Source organism: Porites lutea, chromosome 2 (genome assembly GCF_958299795.1).
Source record: "Porites lutea chromosome 2, jaPorLute2.1, whole genome shotgun sequence".
NCBI classification, from domain to species: Eukaryota; Metazoa; Cnidaria; class Anthozoa; order Scleractinia; family Poritidae; genus Porites; species Porites lutea.
In genome coordinates, this window is record NC_133202.1 from 3199871 (window position 1) to 3215839 (window position 15969).

Consider the following 15969-nt stretch of genomic DNA (forward strand, 5'->3'; position numbering starts at 1 on the left):
TAAACCCTAAACTTATTGAATTATCTATAGGGTTTTTGCCAAAAAAAGAGCTGGGTATTGAGAGAGAATACTCAGTTACATTTCACCCAAGGGCACTTCTCAGAATTTAGTCAGTTTTTCTTCCCTTCTCTTATATAGCCGCCTGACACAGAAAACTACAAATGCGTTGATTTTTTTAAGCAACACAAGGAATGAGAAAACCTCATCGGAAAACAAACTCTGACCTTTATTTACTCATCAAGCCTAAGAATGACTAGATCGTTAGACCTATTTTGGTGCAACTTTTTTTTTCAAAAAAAGAAAAATTCCTAGCTGATTGCTAGGGTAAGGCATCTATTTACAATTGTCATAAAAAATTCGTTCGGTTCATTCGTTTACAGGAGAATAAAACTGTTATAAATAAGTGACGTGAAATCACGACGCACAAATTCTAGGAATGATGTAAAACTGTGCAAAATTTCTTAACAATACTTATAAAACCTACCTAAGTTCTATGAGATACTAAAACTGTATAATAGCGATAAATACAAATTACATGCAGTTGCTTTCTCGTTTTACAAAATATTTCGTTAAATACTAAAAATATTTGTAATCACTTATTTACATACGCTGTTGATAAAAAGACGCCTCAATAATTCTTCATTCTTCATTTAGCCCGCTTTGTGCGTTAATTCATCTGCACTTGAAATTTTACTATGAAAAGTCGGCTGCCATTTTCAATCCACAAAGTTAATATTAAAAAAGATTTGATGCCAAAAACGGGGAAAAAAGCTTTAGGTTACATTCATGACACGAATAAGATTTTAAAGTCTGCTCTTGAGCAAGAAAACTACATAGCAACACTCATGGACAAACGACTCGGACGGACAGACTATCTGTATTTATTGCGCCTTTTCACGCACGTGAAACACTTGCGCGCAAATGAAACTACCGGTACACATGCCCAACCTTAGCATACGGCGTTACACACTTGCAATCACAATTTTTTCTGAGTTTGAGCAATGCATTCGGTGGGGAAGGGGGAATTGCAACAGAACTGGCACTACTTTCTGAAGGCACGCTGAAATAACAGACGATTACGGGCACTGAATCTCTGTTCCAAGAAGTTTTGTCCACGATTGTAGGTTATGGATGCTGTACGTACACAAAACGAACATCACTTAAGTTCAATCAGTTCAACTGTGGTCAATCCTGCGAGCAAGCTCCCCCAAGGGTCAGAGGTGGGGAGGAAAAGGGGCTTGCTCGCAGGCTAACTATGGTTTAAAAAACTTCACCCGGCCTCTACTCCACCAAAGAAGGAACATTTCACTGCTTTTAAAAACAGCACATTAACTATGTACAAATTACGTTCCTAAGTAATAATTATAATGATGCAATTGCCTGCGAGCAAGCTCTCCATTTGGGGGAGTTGCGAGAAGTCACGCAAGAGCCACACGCGAAAGGAGACCGGCGCAAGTGCGAGGAACACTCGCGTTTTCTTTCGCGGCTTACTACGCTTGCCACAATTGGAGAGCTTGCTCGAAGGCTATAAGACAATTTATCATACACTCTGTAGTCTACTATCTTTTCCTAGCTGATCTTATTCCTCCCTTAGCTGGCGATGCAGATGGCGACCCGGCTCCTCCCTGCAAAAACGAAATCAAATAATACAGTTAAAGAGCGTTTTCACTCACATGGCCAACAGCTATACAAATTTATTGCAGCAAGAAAGTGTGTAGTCCAAAAAAAAGTCAGCTTCCACAGGACTGGTTTGGAACACCATCATGGGCGTCGTTGCATTGTTTTGGGACACCAATACCACCGAAACAGGTAGACCGCCCATTCCGAAAAGCGTGACAATTGACTTTGGCGCCAGACGTTAACGACTTAGGTCACTTGGCTTTGTTTGTCAAACCAAAAAGGTGAACTCGCGTGGTCATATTCCCGAGCGTTTAGTAGGCCAAACATAGGCCAAGTCGAAAAATGGTGTTCTCTATCAACCAAAAAGACGAAATTTTCGTTCGCAGAAAGTCAATCTATGAAGAAAGCTCTTACGGTTGCAGCCTTCTAGCGCTATAATAAACTCTGACCACTCTGATGCGCGAACAACGAAGCCAGCACTGAGAAAAGAATGTGACCATGTAAGTTCACTTTTTTAGTTTGACAAACAAAGCCACGTGACCAAAGTCGTTAGCCTGTGGCGCCAAAATCAACTGTCACGCGTTTGGTTGAATTCGCGGTCTTCCTGTTTCGGTAGTATGGCGGTCATGCGTAAACGCTCTACACAAATAAACAATGGCCTGCTTAGCTAGCGGGAAGCTGGAGGCTTCGCCTCTTGCTCCGCGCAACGGCTGTTGAGCTTCGAAGCACCCCCACATACTCTACCCGCCAGCTACAGAGGCCTCCCCCCCCAACTGGGTTTAACAAAAAAAAAAAAAGAAGAAGAAAGAAATTGTCGCAGCGACGAGCGCCAATGAATTCTATCAAGACCCAATAATCTTTGCGATATTCTACCAAAAAGGTAGGGTCTGAACGCTACCTCACTCGCGCACTTGCCATTTCGGGTACGCGGTGCGATTTTTGTGGTGAGGCAAACGTGTTTGTAAGGTGGTGTCTTTATTCTTCTTAGACAACAAGAAGAAGCTTTTATTTTCATACCTCTAATTCACGCAACCTGTCCTTCATGCTCGCCATTTCTGCAGTCTCAGTTTTTCTGGTGGCTTGTCCGAGTTCAACTGTTCGTACTCTCTGTGCGAAGTTCAGACTGCACATAGTTTCGCTCACGTTCTTTTCCACTGGAGCCACTTGCACCACCATAAGAGTCTTCGAATCACCTCCTGCAATAAGTAGTTAAATTAGAAAAGTTCTTGTGTCATTGAGTTAAGTCAGTTAAACTTATGAGGGGGATAGTTCACAGCATTTTCGATGCCTTGGTAGCCTCTCTAAAGATCTTCCATTTGCTGTTTATCACTCATTTTCGCGCTTGGCGCTGCCCATATTAGGGACCTTACGAAACTACGACGGCGACGGCGCCGGCAACGTCAAAAAAGCAACAGATTTAAGAAGCAAAACAACAACTCTGCACGTGCATCACGCTTTTTTGTAAATTTCTTTGCCGTCTCTGTACAACTGGGACGTGAAATGACCAAATTTTAAGTTTACTTGAGAACGGGAACTGCCAGGCAATAAATTCTACCATCTCTGTCTGAACTTGGGCGCGATCCTCTCTCTTCAGCTCCAACCTAAATTCCCTTCTTTTAAGTAACAGGGTGACTTGAGATAATCGCAAAATAGTGTGCAAGGATGAGAAGTGTATTTTTCAGCGACATCTTAATGGACGTCGCCGTTGTCGGATCTAAGGTCCCCATTCCTTATTCCGGATCCTCTTTATTGCCAACTAATTACCTTATACATCCTAGTTCTATTTTTAGTTTTCTCGCATATTTTATTAGCACATTTAACTGACTCACCTAAGGATTCCTGCAGTAGGTAGGTAAGCTTGGAGTTCCTATACGGCACGTGGGAGTTCTTGTTTTTCAAAGAGTGGATTACGTCGCCCAAAGAGGAGAGAGACTTGTTTATGTTTTGAGCCTCTTTCATTCGGGCACCTTCAGATCCACTCTTGGACACTCGCTCACTGCCTGCTAAATCTACGAGATTTAACTTCCCTAGAGAAAAAAATAATCGATATTATCTTTTAATCGTCCGTTTTCCTCAAAAGCGACAAGTCTCAACCCTTTAAGCCCTAAGATCAAAATTTGAATTCTCATTTGTTGCCCCTATTCATTTCCCTACAGAAGCAGTGTGGATAAAATATCAAGCAAATTCATCTTCTGTGATCATGTCCGTAATTCTTATGACCACTCTGTTTTACAAAGCATTGATATTACAAGGAGAAATTTGATGCTGATCACTCTAAGGGCTTAAAGGGTTAAAACTTGAATTACACGTTATCGGTGGGGGAGGTTTGATGGCATTGTTTACGAAGAATGAAGATCTCAACGGAGGAAACAGCTAATATTTTAAATATTTAGACTTGCCGATTTTCTTCCTTCAACAGAGGAATAATATCTCTAGAGGTGTTTTAGATGAGTGAAAGGAAGGAGAGCGTGAATGGAACGAAGGAAGGAAAGGCCCAACAAAAAATCTGGTACAATAAAGTGCATCAGATTACAAGAGAAAGCACAGATATATCACTTGAAAATTTTCTTCTTGAGAAGTTTTTTTCACTCTGCTTTTATGTCACATGTAACGAAGTCTAAAGCTGGTAAGGTTGAAGCAAAGCGTTTTTCCGCGGACATATCTGCATTCGTTCAGGTTTTCGCCGGTCTATCCAGCTGTTGCACACCATTTGGCTAATAACAAGAGCAAACAAATCACAGAATATATGGCAAAGGGAGACTTTAAGCAGTCAAACTGGTTATTACCTGTTGTTCTATGTCCAGTTGTCCTATTCACGCCAATAACTGTCACACATAAAAGCGCATGCGAGCGGGATGAGTGCTCGTTCATGTCGGTGATGGCCGTGGCTCGGTTGGTCTTTCCCATGGCGAATACCTGTCAATCAATCAATCGGTCAATCAGTCGATCAATCAGTCAATCAATCAATCAATCAATCAATCAATCAATCAATCAATCAACCAATCAATCGTATAATCAACACCAAGAAATTCCCTTGCGATTCTGTAAATATAAATCCTAGATTATGGATATTGTGTAAACGAAGGGCGGCAGTGGGCAATATCCGAAAGAGACAGCCAATCAGATGAAAGTTACTGAGCAGTTTCATGCAGTAATGTGTATTAAGCGGTAAATTTCATGTTTGTGTATAAATGTGGTCACCTAAAACGCAGCAACTGAGAATTTCTCTCTACACAGGGAAGTGGGGGTAGTTAAAATGTGGAGTTTGAGTAAAATCTGTCCGTAATACCGGGTTTCACATGGCGCTCAATTCCTGGACATCATCAATTATTTAAAATCACAGAAGAGGCAAAATTGAATGCGAGCGCCTTTTTTGAATAGCTCAGCTTTTCTGATTTTCTGAAGTTGCAATCTAAGCTTTCATACAGGGTTTTTTGGAGAGCAATGAGGTATCTACGCTTTTAGCCTAAAATGAAGGAACTCCAGGAGGTATAAAGACTATTTGTTCAAGCTCGAAAATTTGGAAAAATTGGTCTTTTTCAGTAACGGCAAAGAGTACACTTAACACTTTCAAACTTAATAAAATTCTTTTTTCTCACCTCATTCAGTTCATCAACATCGCCGACTTGAATTTCTGTAAGGCCTGGAACAAAAAGACCGTCCCGACCTTGTTTTACTTCCAGTTTAATGGAAGGATCGTGGCCAAGTAGGTCACGGATCATCTCATTGTATATCTCAATGACAGAGACGTTGATACTAAAGCTCCAATCAACGCCTCTGTCACGCGTTTCTTCAAACAGGAGCTTTAATGCACGCTGGTTAATTCCTGGATTCGACGAAGGCCCCTGTAAAATAAAAGACGAGTTAAAGGAGCTGTATCACGAAATATATCAAAATTGAAAGAGCGCGAGCCGCCAATAATTAATGTGAGACACAAAAATAACTGCTCAGAACATGAAAAAAATGTATCAAAACAAAGGAAATACAAAACGAGGAATTTTTCTCACAACCTTGTTCACGCTATCAACTTAGCCTTACCTCCATTGTGAACGTTTTTCCACTTCCGGTCTGTCCATAAGCAAATATACACACGTTATAACCATCGATACAAGAGACCACAAGGGATTTAACCTCCTCAAAAACCTACCAAAAGACAAATAAGTAATGGAAGCTTCAACGGCCGTACAACTTTGAAACTAAGTTGACATTATTTGCCTGATTAGCCTGGTAAAAATCCTTGTACAGTCGCCTCCCTTTATTGCGGACACTGTAGGGACCTCAAGTTAGTGGGTGGAGGAGGGAACGCTAGTCCTGACTTTTGATAAAGGACAAGATATCTCCCTCTTCTTTCGGGGAACTTAATTTTTGCAGGACAAGGAAATGTTGGTTTAAGGTGCAGCACTCTCTCTATAGGCGTTCATTATTCAGGTATCTAGGCTGAGAGTCAAATTGTATTACTCCCCACATTCCAGATTATAATTGGGAACTTAAGCAAAGACGTTTATGAGCGACGAAAGTCATCAGGCGGGGAGGCCTTTTCCCTTTTAACAAGCCTGAACACTGCGCAAGAATGCAAAAACTACACTTCCTATTGACGTGCATCGCTCAACAACGTCTGCTCAAACTCTCTAATAGCTGCTTTCAAATTAAACAAACTTTGTTACCTGTTCCTGGGTGGACTGTGGCTTGAACACCTTGTCCATTTCAAACTGCTTTATCGCACCTTTTGAAAACACATTCAAAAGGGCATCGTCTTCGTCGTCGAAAGTTATAACGTTCTCTGCATTTCTTCCTCCACCGTCCTCCTTGATGACTGGCCGCACCCGGCAGTATACCCTTATATTGCCTTTAAGCTCAACTAATTCATTGTGTAGCTTCTTTCTAAGAGCCATTTCTTTTTTGTACTTGGTGACAAGCTCTTTATTTTTGTCGTCGATACCTTCGATCCTTTGAACTATCTGTGTATAAAATGCAGAGCAAATTGTCACATAAAGACTAGTTGATTCCCAGACCTCAACAAATTTGTCGTTTTAAAAAGGACTTTTATCTTATCAGGTTACCATTTTAGACGGACAAACCATAGATATTGTCGCCGGACATATTACATTGAGTTTTAATGGCCGCGGGACACAGGAAAGTAGACTGCAACGTTGAAAAAACAACATAGGCTTCAGAAAAAAAGACAAAACACTGAATTTTTCCGATCTTTACTAGATTTTACTGTGTCCCAGTTTGCGGCGGCCGGTCCCGTTTTAATACGAGACGCGTTTAACGTCTGTTCGACTCACTCATAAGAAGACGTTAAAGTAGTCAAACGTTGAATGCTTCTCAGTATCTTATTTACTTTTTCTCTTTTTTTTACTAGAATTTAAAGACCCCTCCCCTCAATCACTTTTTGCGCCTGACCTTGCAGGCGATTTTTTCCTAGAGTTGAATTCTTAAGGACTTTCTCCAGGCTCAAAAAGAGAAAGAAAAATTCATCCTGTTATGTTCAAATCCTCCATAAAACGACGCATTAGGAAGTGATAGTTTCACGTCGTAGTCGTGCATTGGACCTCAAGTTTTGCTCAAAAAACCAATTGCTTTTTTGACGTTGTCGTTGTCGTCGTCCAGCCCGCGAGCGAGCTCTCCATTTCTGGTGAGCGAAGCGAGCCGCGAGACAACAGACGACGCCGTCTCTTTTCACGTGCCGCTCACGCATGACTAATCGCGACTCCCCCAACGGGAGAACTGGGGTCAATTAAATAAAACTTTTACACGTGTAATTTGCAAGTGTAGCTATTGTTCTCAGACTCTAAAACAATGGCTACACTTGTAAATTACACGTGTAAAAGTTTTATTCAATTGACCCCTGGCTTGCAGACCATGAACAGCTAACAATCCCTCCATCGCTTATAGAAACCTTCACGACCATACTTACCTGTTTGGCTACCTCGCGCACGGCTGGTTTTACACTGGTACCCAGTTTCAGACAGCTTATTCTCAGATCTTGCTGTTCTCTTTTCAATTTCTCCACGAATGTTTTCATTTGGAAAAGCTGTAGTGAGAGGGTTTTTAATTTGGAGCGCATTATGCTCGTCTCTTTATCAGCCTTGGCTCGCTCCTCCTTCAACAGTTTACGTTTTTCTTCTTCAAATTCTTTAGCTTGTTGATCGAATTCATGACCAAGCTGCTCGATGTCCGCCTTATAATTTCTGATCTGTGCGACGGGGAAGAAAAAAAAAACATTTATTAAAAAACGGGATACAAAAATTGTTTTTAGCTTTAACCTAGCGATCACTTTTTTTGTGCGATCTTTTTGTCAAGTGACAATATGCCACAGTGTAAAGTGTTATTGAATAAAACATGCCACTTATTGTGCGATCTATTGGATAAACACGTTTACATGGCAATACGTTTCTGGGAAACTGCCCAACTACCCCTCCCTAAAGTTAACATTAAAACTTATAACTCACTTTACGTTTCTGGGAAACTGCCCACCTTCCCTTCGCCTAGTGTTAAAGTTGACTTTGGGGAGGGGTAGGTGGGCAGTTTCACAGAAACGTATAGTGAGCCAGAATGATCCACAATCACTACTCTTCTAAAGATCACGCAGCCGTTTTCTGTCTCTTATCATCTTAGGGAGGAACGTGGCGTAACGAGACAAATACGGCTGCGTAGAACTCTATAAAGTCTTAGCGATATTGCTGTCACAAAGGAGAAAACACTCAGGCACTTCTTTCCAAGCGATGCAGAAGCGAACTTCTTTTTTTCCATTTTTAAAAAAACTTTCTTGGCGGGTATGTGTTCCAATAGGTCACCTGACCGTGGTCCGAAATTCGGACCTTAAAATTCTAGACCTCATTCTCGACTGCACAACGACCACCCGAGTCCTATTCAAGACTCCAATCTTCGATACGTTTGCGCGTAAATCAAAACGTATTCTAGGATCCTTTCCCAGACTGCTCGAAAATAACACCATGTACAGCGGTGCATTTATTCAACAGAAATCCCAAGGCTCATACCTCTTGTTCTAGTTGTTTGATTTCTTTTTCCTTTTTATGGAGTGAACTTTCAAGAGAGCTCTTGTTCTTAACAGCTTCTCGAAGCGCATTACATTCTGCCAAAGCCTTCTGCTCATTTCTTGTAGTTTCCGTTACATTGGTCTTCAGAGACTTGATGTCTGCTTGTAGAGCGGAAACCTGAATCGAAAAACAAACGCCAGTTTTGGTTAGTGCAACCTCTGAACCGGTTCCTACTTAATACCAAACGCTGACAACCAGGTGCCTGTTTCTCATAGCCTGTACCACGCTCTCAGATATTAGAGAGCTTTAGATTCTAAGACGAGGACGACTACGAGTACGAGATTTTCTCAATACTAAGTAGTGCAAGCGCGCGAACCAACGTCATATAGCGATTAAAAATTTGCGCATCTTTTGAACACAGCCTGAGTCATGCCCAGATGGCTCAAGTTCGGATTAAGACCGCATTTCCTTGTACTTTGTTAGAGTATCGACAATAATAACGGTATAATAACTTTAATTTCAAACATATTTACTCACCCGTAGTTAGTTTTTCCGATGAAAAAGTTATTAATTTCTTTTTCCTATTTCATTTTACTGCTAGTATGAAAGGTTCTTGAGGTCGGTGTCTCGCGAATGGAAAAGTTACGAAAGAGGGTGGCGCGGGGGAGAGGGGGGAGGGCATTTTTGCGTACGTACCATGACGCATACTATGAATTTCGTTCTGGACTTTGAGTCATAAACGCTTAGTGACAACACTAATCAAATCAACATATGACATTCTAATTCAAAAAATAATATCAGTAAACATAACAAATGCATCAAAAAACAACTTAGGCCTAGGCTAAACGTCGAGCTCTTCATGAGACGAACCAAACTCTACTTTAGGTCGACCTAAATTAAGTTATGACCTTCTGTTGGGTCAGACGTCGAATTTAGGACGCGTTGAGACGAATCGGATCAGTAATAAATTTTCTCACGAATGAGGCTTAATATACATTATCATACAAATTTTTAATTTATTAGTTTAGCTCGTCGTTTGTCCCAGAGACGATCCTCAGACGTTCTGTAAGTCTGAAGCAGACAAATACAACGTATTGGACGACCCAAACTCATTCAGACGAACTTTATTGAGCCAGACGTCGAGGTTTTGATGAACTTAACTCACCAAGTTTGGTTCGTCTCATGAATAGTTCGACGTTTAGCCTAGGACTAATTTTCAACGAATTCCGCTGATAAAAGTGTTTACATCAGTAACAAATTCCTACCTTAGCGTCGTAGTCCGACCGTGTTTTCGCCAATATTGCCTCAAGTTCCTTGTTCTGGTCTAGCATTTGTTCAAGTTGTTTCTTTGTTTCTTCCGAAACAACGGAAATAGTTCTTGTCTGAAAGGAAAAAATAAAAATGTCTCTAAATTGTGTGTTAAAAGACAAGGGTAGCGGACAGCTTGAACCCTTTTGAAACACCGCTATAATAAAGGCAAATTTTTGTGCATTTTGTCTTGCAAATTTGTTGCACTGTTGCACTGTTGGTAGGGCACGTTGCAAAGCGTAATGCCCAGTTTACTGTACGCTCTACAATTTTTTGGCCCACTTTTTTATTTGGCCTTCGCTTTTGATGAAAAAGGTCGCCCTGTTAAATCGTGTCTGCCCACAAATCGTATCGCATAAACCGGCTAAACAACCCCTGAAATGCAGATTTCTGGCAACGTTTAGAAAGTGGCACTTGATTCTATCACGCATTCTGCAATATAAACCTTGAGTGTCTAAAGTAAAATTTCAAGTGGAAAAAGATCGCAAATTCACTTTCAATATATTCATGAAAGTATTGTAAAATACTGGATTCTAGTCTTAAGAGAAAAGTAGCCTTTTTCACGTTATCCACGGCTTACACCTTGTTTAACCCTCAAAATTTTGCATAAGCATTGTTTTCAATTTCTCTTAATGAATCTGAGTATGTCCTTCACTCCTCAGTGACTGGGAGCAATGAGAGACAGCTGGTATTCATTGTCTACTTTTAACGTTGGGCACTCAATATGATTTTGGGAAAACAAGTTATTATTTTAGCTTTTTTGATGAATAAAATGGTACAAACCTTTGGAGGCGTGGAAGCCAAACTACTGTATTTTGCTTCAGTATCCCGCAATTTCTTCCTGAGACTAAGCAGTTCATCTTCCAGCTTATTTTTTGTAGTTAGGTGAAGTTTGTTTGCACTCTGTAGTTCATGCTCGAGACTCTGTGCCTTATTTTTAAGGTTAATGTTTTCTTCCTGTAAGGTGGAAAGTTGTTTGTCCGTTTCTTTTGTGTTGATCTGCAGGCAGAAATAAGCTTGTTAATACATGAAGCCATTCAGCTACTTTGAGTATAATACATAATTATAATTTCTCTTTTGTTTTTGGGTATGGTAATGTATGCTAATGAAGTTGAAACAAAAGAAAAATAAAAATTATCTGAGATAAAAAAGTAACAACAACATATATATATATAAGGCACTTTTCTAAACTAGTAATTAATAACCCTCCAAGTAGCCTGCATAACAAGCACTTCCATGCAGTTTCAGACAAAGAATGAGGAAATATGAGCGCCAAAGACGCGCAAAAAATGGCTATAGTTCCATTTTTCGCGTGGGGAATACTGTCCCTCGTTCCTTGGTCTTTCTTTGCTCCGAAACCTCGCGAAAATGTTTGGTATGCGGGCTACTCTCCAAGTGGCTATCAATATCACCCTTTTCAAAAATGAAGAGTGAAAACTTACACTACTTGATCCAGAGCTCTGCAACTTGATATTTTCTGCCTGTGCCTTGCGCAGTTTGGTTTCAAGGTCCGAAATATTATCAGATAGATTATCGACTGTCTCCTTGTGCTCCTGTTTGACTGTTTCTAGCTCTGACTGGGTAGACAGCCAGGTTTCATGTATCCTACTCTTTTCGCTGTGCAAGTCATTTATTGAGTCTACAAGTTTCCTGATGCTTGAAAGCTTAGCATTTGTAACATTCAGGGACTGTGAAGGAATTGTGCCTTTGATGTGTCCTTCGAGTTCTTCAATTTTACTTTCTTGTTCCTCAATTAGTTCCTCTAAGTTATGGATAAGCTCGGCCTTCATGGCCAGTTGTGATTCGTGGGTCTTTTTCAAGATCTTTATCTGAGATTTTTTGTTGCTTTCTGCCTTTTGAAGCTTAGACTTGTAGTTGGCAGTTTTGTCTGTCATTGCCTGAAGAAAAATAAATTTTCACAATTATTGTAAGTGGAAATGTATGTGCCTTGATGTATTTATAGAATGAGGTGAAGCTCCCTTCTAAATCCACTACCATCATTGAAGGGCTGCATGAAAAAAGCTTTAAGCGACTCATGACCGCATGTCATTTTCTTCCTTTGTTCCAAGAAGAATCTAACACTTAAGTCTTATGGTTTATCAGAAATCATTTCTGGCTTTTCTTTTCCAGGCACCCCAACCGGTAAATTCAACTTTCAGAAGGACTTGTGTATTAAATATTTTTTCTTCTGAAACATACATTGTCAGATTCAAGACGGTAGACTTCATCAACACGTATCACTGACATCATATTCATTTCCACATCCTTATTCTAGCTTGTGCAATGATTCAAAAATTAATTACAGTTTGTACGGGCCATCAGGTGTTAAAAATACAGTATTAGACAGACATACTGCGATAGCTCATGTTTGTAAACAATGTTTTGATGTGCCAACCACTGAAACATAACCCTGTTAAAAAGCTAATAATCTTTCTTTGGTTAGCATATTGATAACAGTGGATGAGAATAATAAATCTGTTCTTAGGCTAATTTTATTAGAATTAAAAGTTGTAATCCATAAAATGCAATCTTTGCTTCCTTGGTTTGCTAAGAGAATAAGCACTTTATATTTTGGCAAAATGAGTCTTGACCTACAAGCCAACTAAAGGTAGATCAATACAAATAAACCCTACACTTTCATACCAAACTTGATTGGGAATAAAGAATGAATAAGTATCAGAAATGAAAAGTGGGTTGATTAGATGGTGAAGCTTGCTTTTCATCGCCCCACAGTCACTGTTACATGTTAACAGACCTTTAGCTTCATTAGCAGCTCCTCACGCTGTTTATCTTTTTGCTTAATCTCAGCCAACAAAGCTTGAAACTCAACGGATGTCCCTAAAAAACAACAACACAGAGAGTTTATTTATGAAAATGTACCAGTCGATTGCTTATTAGCAGTCTGGAGTAGTCACAACTTAAGACATAAGGGATAAAATTGGTGTGAAAGGCAATCATTGAATAACAAAAACAAAAAACCTCAGCTGGAATATTCGCCTTAGGCCCAGAGGGGGAAGGGGGTACTCCTGGGAATTCTTGGTGGGGGTGTGTCCCCCGGTTTTCCAAATCCTGACCCTATTTCAGACCAAAATCTCTCATTTTTCACACCCGTTTCCAGACCTGGCCTCTAAGAAATTACGCCATCATTACTTACATGTAGATTAGAACCGCATCAAGAAAGATTTCTTAAAATCCATTTTGAATTTGTGTATTTCTGTTTCTTTCTTACTCATTTGCAATTGAAACAATAAATACATTCACACACTCCTGTAGTTCCCTCAACAACCATACCTGATTCCAGACCAAAATGGGCAAAGACTATACTCGTTTTCAGACCAAATGGTGCAAAAACCCTACCCTTTGGGGTGGCACATACCTACATGGCCTATATAAGGGGATACCCCTCCTCCCCCAAGGCCCAATTCTTCAATAAGTGGATAGAGCATCTGTTCTGGTTCAATTTTATCCTTGGTTTAAATTTTATTTTCTTTTGTTTCAGGGTATGGTAAGTATGATAATGAGTTTGAAACAAAAAAAACAAACAAACTTTAAACCGTCCAAGGATAAAATTGCAGCACAACATATCCACTGGAAAATACTATCCAGATTTTGAATGACTTGAGCCACATTCATTTTTTTAAAATGGCTTTTGAGATAACTTTTAACCATGTCTAAAATGATCTTGAGACTATTTGGAATTTCAAATTTTCAATTTCAGAAAATCATAAGGAATTTATTAGATGAGCTTTGAAAATTGTACATGAATGGAACGGTCATCTAGAAATTTGTAGCCATCCTCAAGTAATAGAAATTTCTAGGCAATAATTTGATTCTCTGAACAGATATTTTTCATAAACAGTGGTTGGGTACCCCTGAAAAGAGAAACTCAAGAAATTTCAGAGTTTTCCAGAGGTTAGCATCTATAAAGTAAGTTTTTTGACATTGGTTTTCCCTAAACAATAAGTCATTGGATAGCAACCTCTAAAAATGACAGGTTTGGTTTGAGCCCCTTATATTGATCAGCAATGTTTTTTCTGTAAATACACTTAATTATATCTTCTCAAATGTTCATGGATGATCCACATTTTTTCTCCTGCTTGGAAAGCACCAAGTGGCCAATTTAAATTGCCAAAGGTCTTGTCATTTACCATTGTTTACAAGAAAATGCAGCAGCCACTTGTTTAATGTACACGTTTGGAAGAGTGATGTCTGATTAAGAAGTCAAACATTAAAAAAGTTGTTTTAGCCTCATTTTCTAAACAAAAGTATATTCTCAACAGAGTTCTGACTACCAAAAATTAATAAGTCAGCTCAACTTTTAACATTGTTTTAAAAAAGAATGCACCATTCACTTTGGGAACAATGCTGGTCAATAATGTCATAAAGTCTTGAGGGGTAATTGTTTGGTAGGATTTGTATTGTTCTATTCGCTTTTTTAAGACATCTAGTATCGAATCTTGGGTTTTATTTTCTACCCTTCTTGAAGAGAAAATTTGTTCAGTTTAATAAACTTGTTCAATCATGTTGTGCAGAAATGGATTTATGACATTCTGACATATATAAGGCATAACAACATTCCTTTCACACATGAAAGAAATTAATTTTTAATATTGTACGCTGAATGAAATGTTGACGATATTTGCACAGAAGACGACTAATAAGCTACTTGAATAATAACACCCCACTTAGATAATTGATAGTTTTGATAAATGCAACAGGTTGCACTGAAACTATTCCCATTAATAACTTTCAAGAAAACGCTCACTCGTTAACTTCAGCCTCAGTTTTTTCGCAAACTTACCTTTATTAGAAACCTGATCGGCTTCTGGTTCTGTCTGCTCGTCGCCACTTGAAGACGACTGTTCCTCTTCAGGACCAGAATCATCTTAGAAAAAGGAATAAAAACGTTAAGAGTAAGATAATGTATTGCATTCCAACGGATTCCAAAGACACGAGTCGAGACATCCAGATGTCTCTTCCAAAACAACAGAAAACAATCACATCGGTGTATTGTTGTCAAAACACTACATACGCAATGAAATGCCTAAAGTTTTACGAAAGCATTTCTGCAGTTTTAGTGTAAGTACGAAATTGCAGAAAGCATAAATACCATCTAATCCCAGTTCCTCTTTCCACAATTCCTTCCTTGATGGGGATGGTTTGTGAGCCAAATCGGGGTTGAATGCCATCGGCATTTTGAATGCGGTATGCGATGGTGAGGTCTACGGCAGACACAGAAAACAAACGATATGAATTTAAGCATAAGCATACAGTGACACATTCATTAATCTACGAGGTAACAATGTTGAAAAATTGCGATTCCTTCTTGGAATGAAAACTTTCACGGCTTCCACAACATGAAACCTAATGAACAACAGCTTACCTTCGATCGATCCCGTGGCGAAAGCATTTTAGATTTTTAAGCGACGTCTTCTTCTACCAGTGATATTACTACCACGATCGTTCTTGAAAATCAATCTAAAATATGCCGGTAGGCCCTTTGAAAGTAACGATTACTACTAATGACCTCTTGAATAGCTTTTCTCACTTCGATCCTGTTCTCGCGACATAGTTTACCCAACAGGAAACACACGGGAAACGAACTGTTTGAAACCCGGCGGCGTGATTTCTCACGCATGACGTCACCCAGCAACAGAAAAACACAGTCAACCAATGGCTCTTTTGTCATCGCTAGCAACGCCGGGAAGACGCGGGCAAGTTCAAACAAATCCCCTTATCACCCGGAAATATGAAAATTTGAATCTTACCGTTTACAACACGAGGAAAATGAATGAGAAACGAGGAGATACAGGGGATAGCCCTCTTTATAAAAGTAAATCATATATGACCTACCTAGGCATGAAATCTGGAACTTTCACAAAGTTTTCAGACCTTGCAAGGTTTTTCTTGATCCATGGGAGTTAACTTGAAAACTTTACAATTTTCTATTTAAACTTTATCAAAAGATGAACGTACCCGAAATAAAGAAACCTGTGTAATCTCATACTCAGATCTCCCACGGTAAGATATTAATCCC

General features: G+C 39.5%; 1 protein-coding gene across 1 annotated transcript; it reads right to left on the reverse strand.

The window, feature by feature from the left end:
• Positions 1-205: 205 nt before the first annotated feature.
• On the reverse strand, positions 206-15531 carry LOC140927426 (uncharacterized). Its single transcript, XM_073377073.1, has 16 exons — positions 15316-15531; positions 15043-15154; positions 14734-14817; positions 12688-12770; positions 11375-11830; positions 10716-10931; positions 9890-10006; positions 8625-8801; positions 7541-7819; positions 6285-6578; positions 5659-5763; positions 5220-5465; positions 4407-4536; positions 3450-3647; positions 2638-2816; positions 206-1625 (listed from the first exon to the last, which is right to left on the reverse strand). The coding sequence occupies exons 1-16, from the start codon at positions 15340-15342 to the stop codon at positions 1560-1562; spliced, it is 2769 nt and encodes a 922-aa protein (XP_073233174.1). The 5' UTR covers positions 15343-15531; the 3' UTR covers positions 206-1559.
• Between the last annotated feature and the right edge of the window lie 438 nt (positions 15532-15969).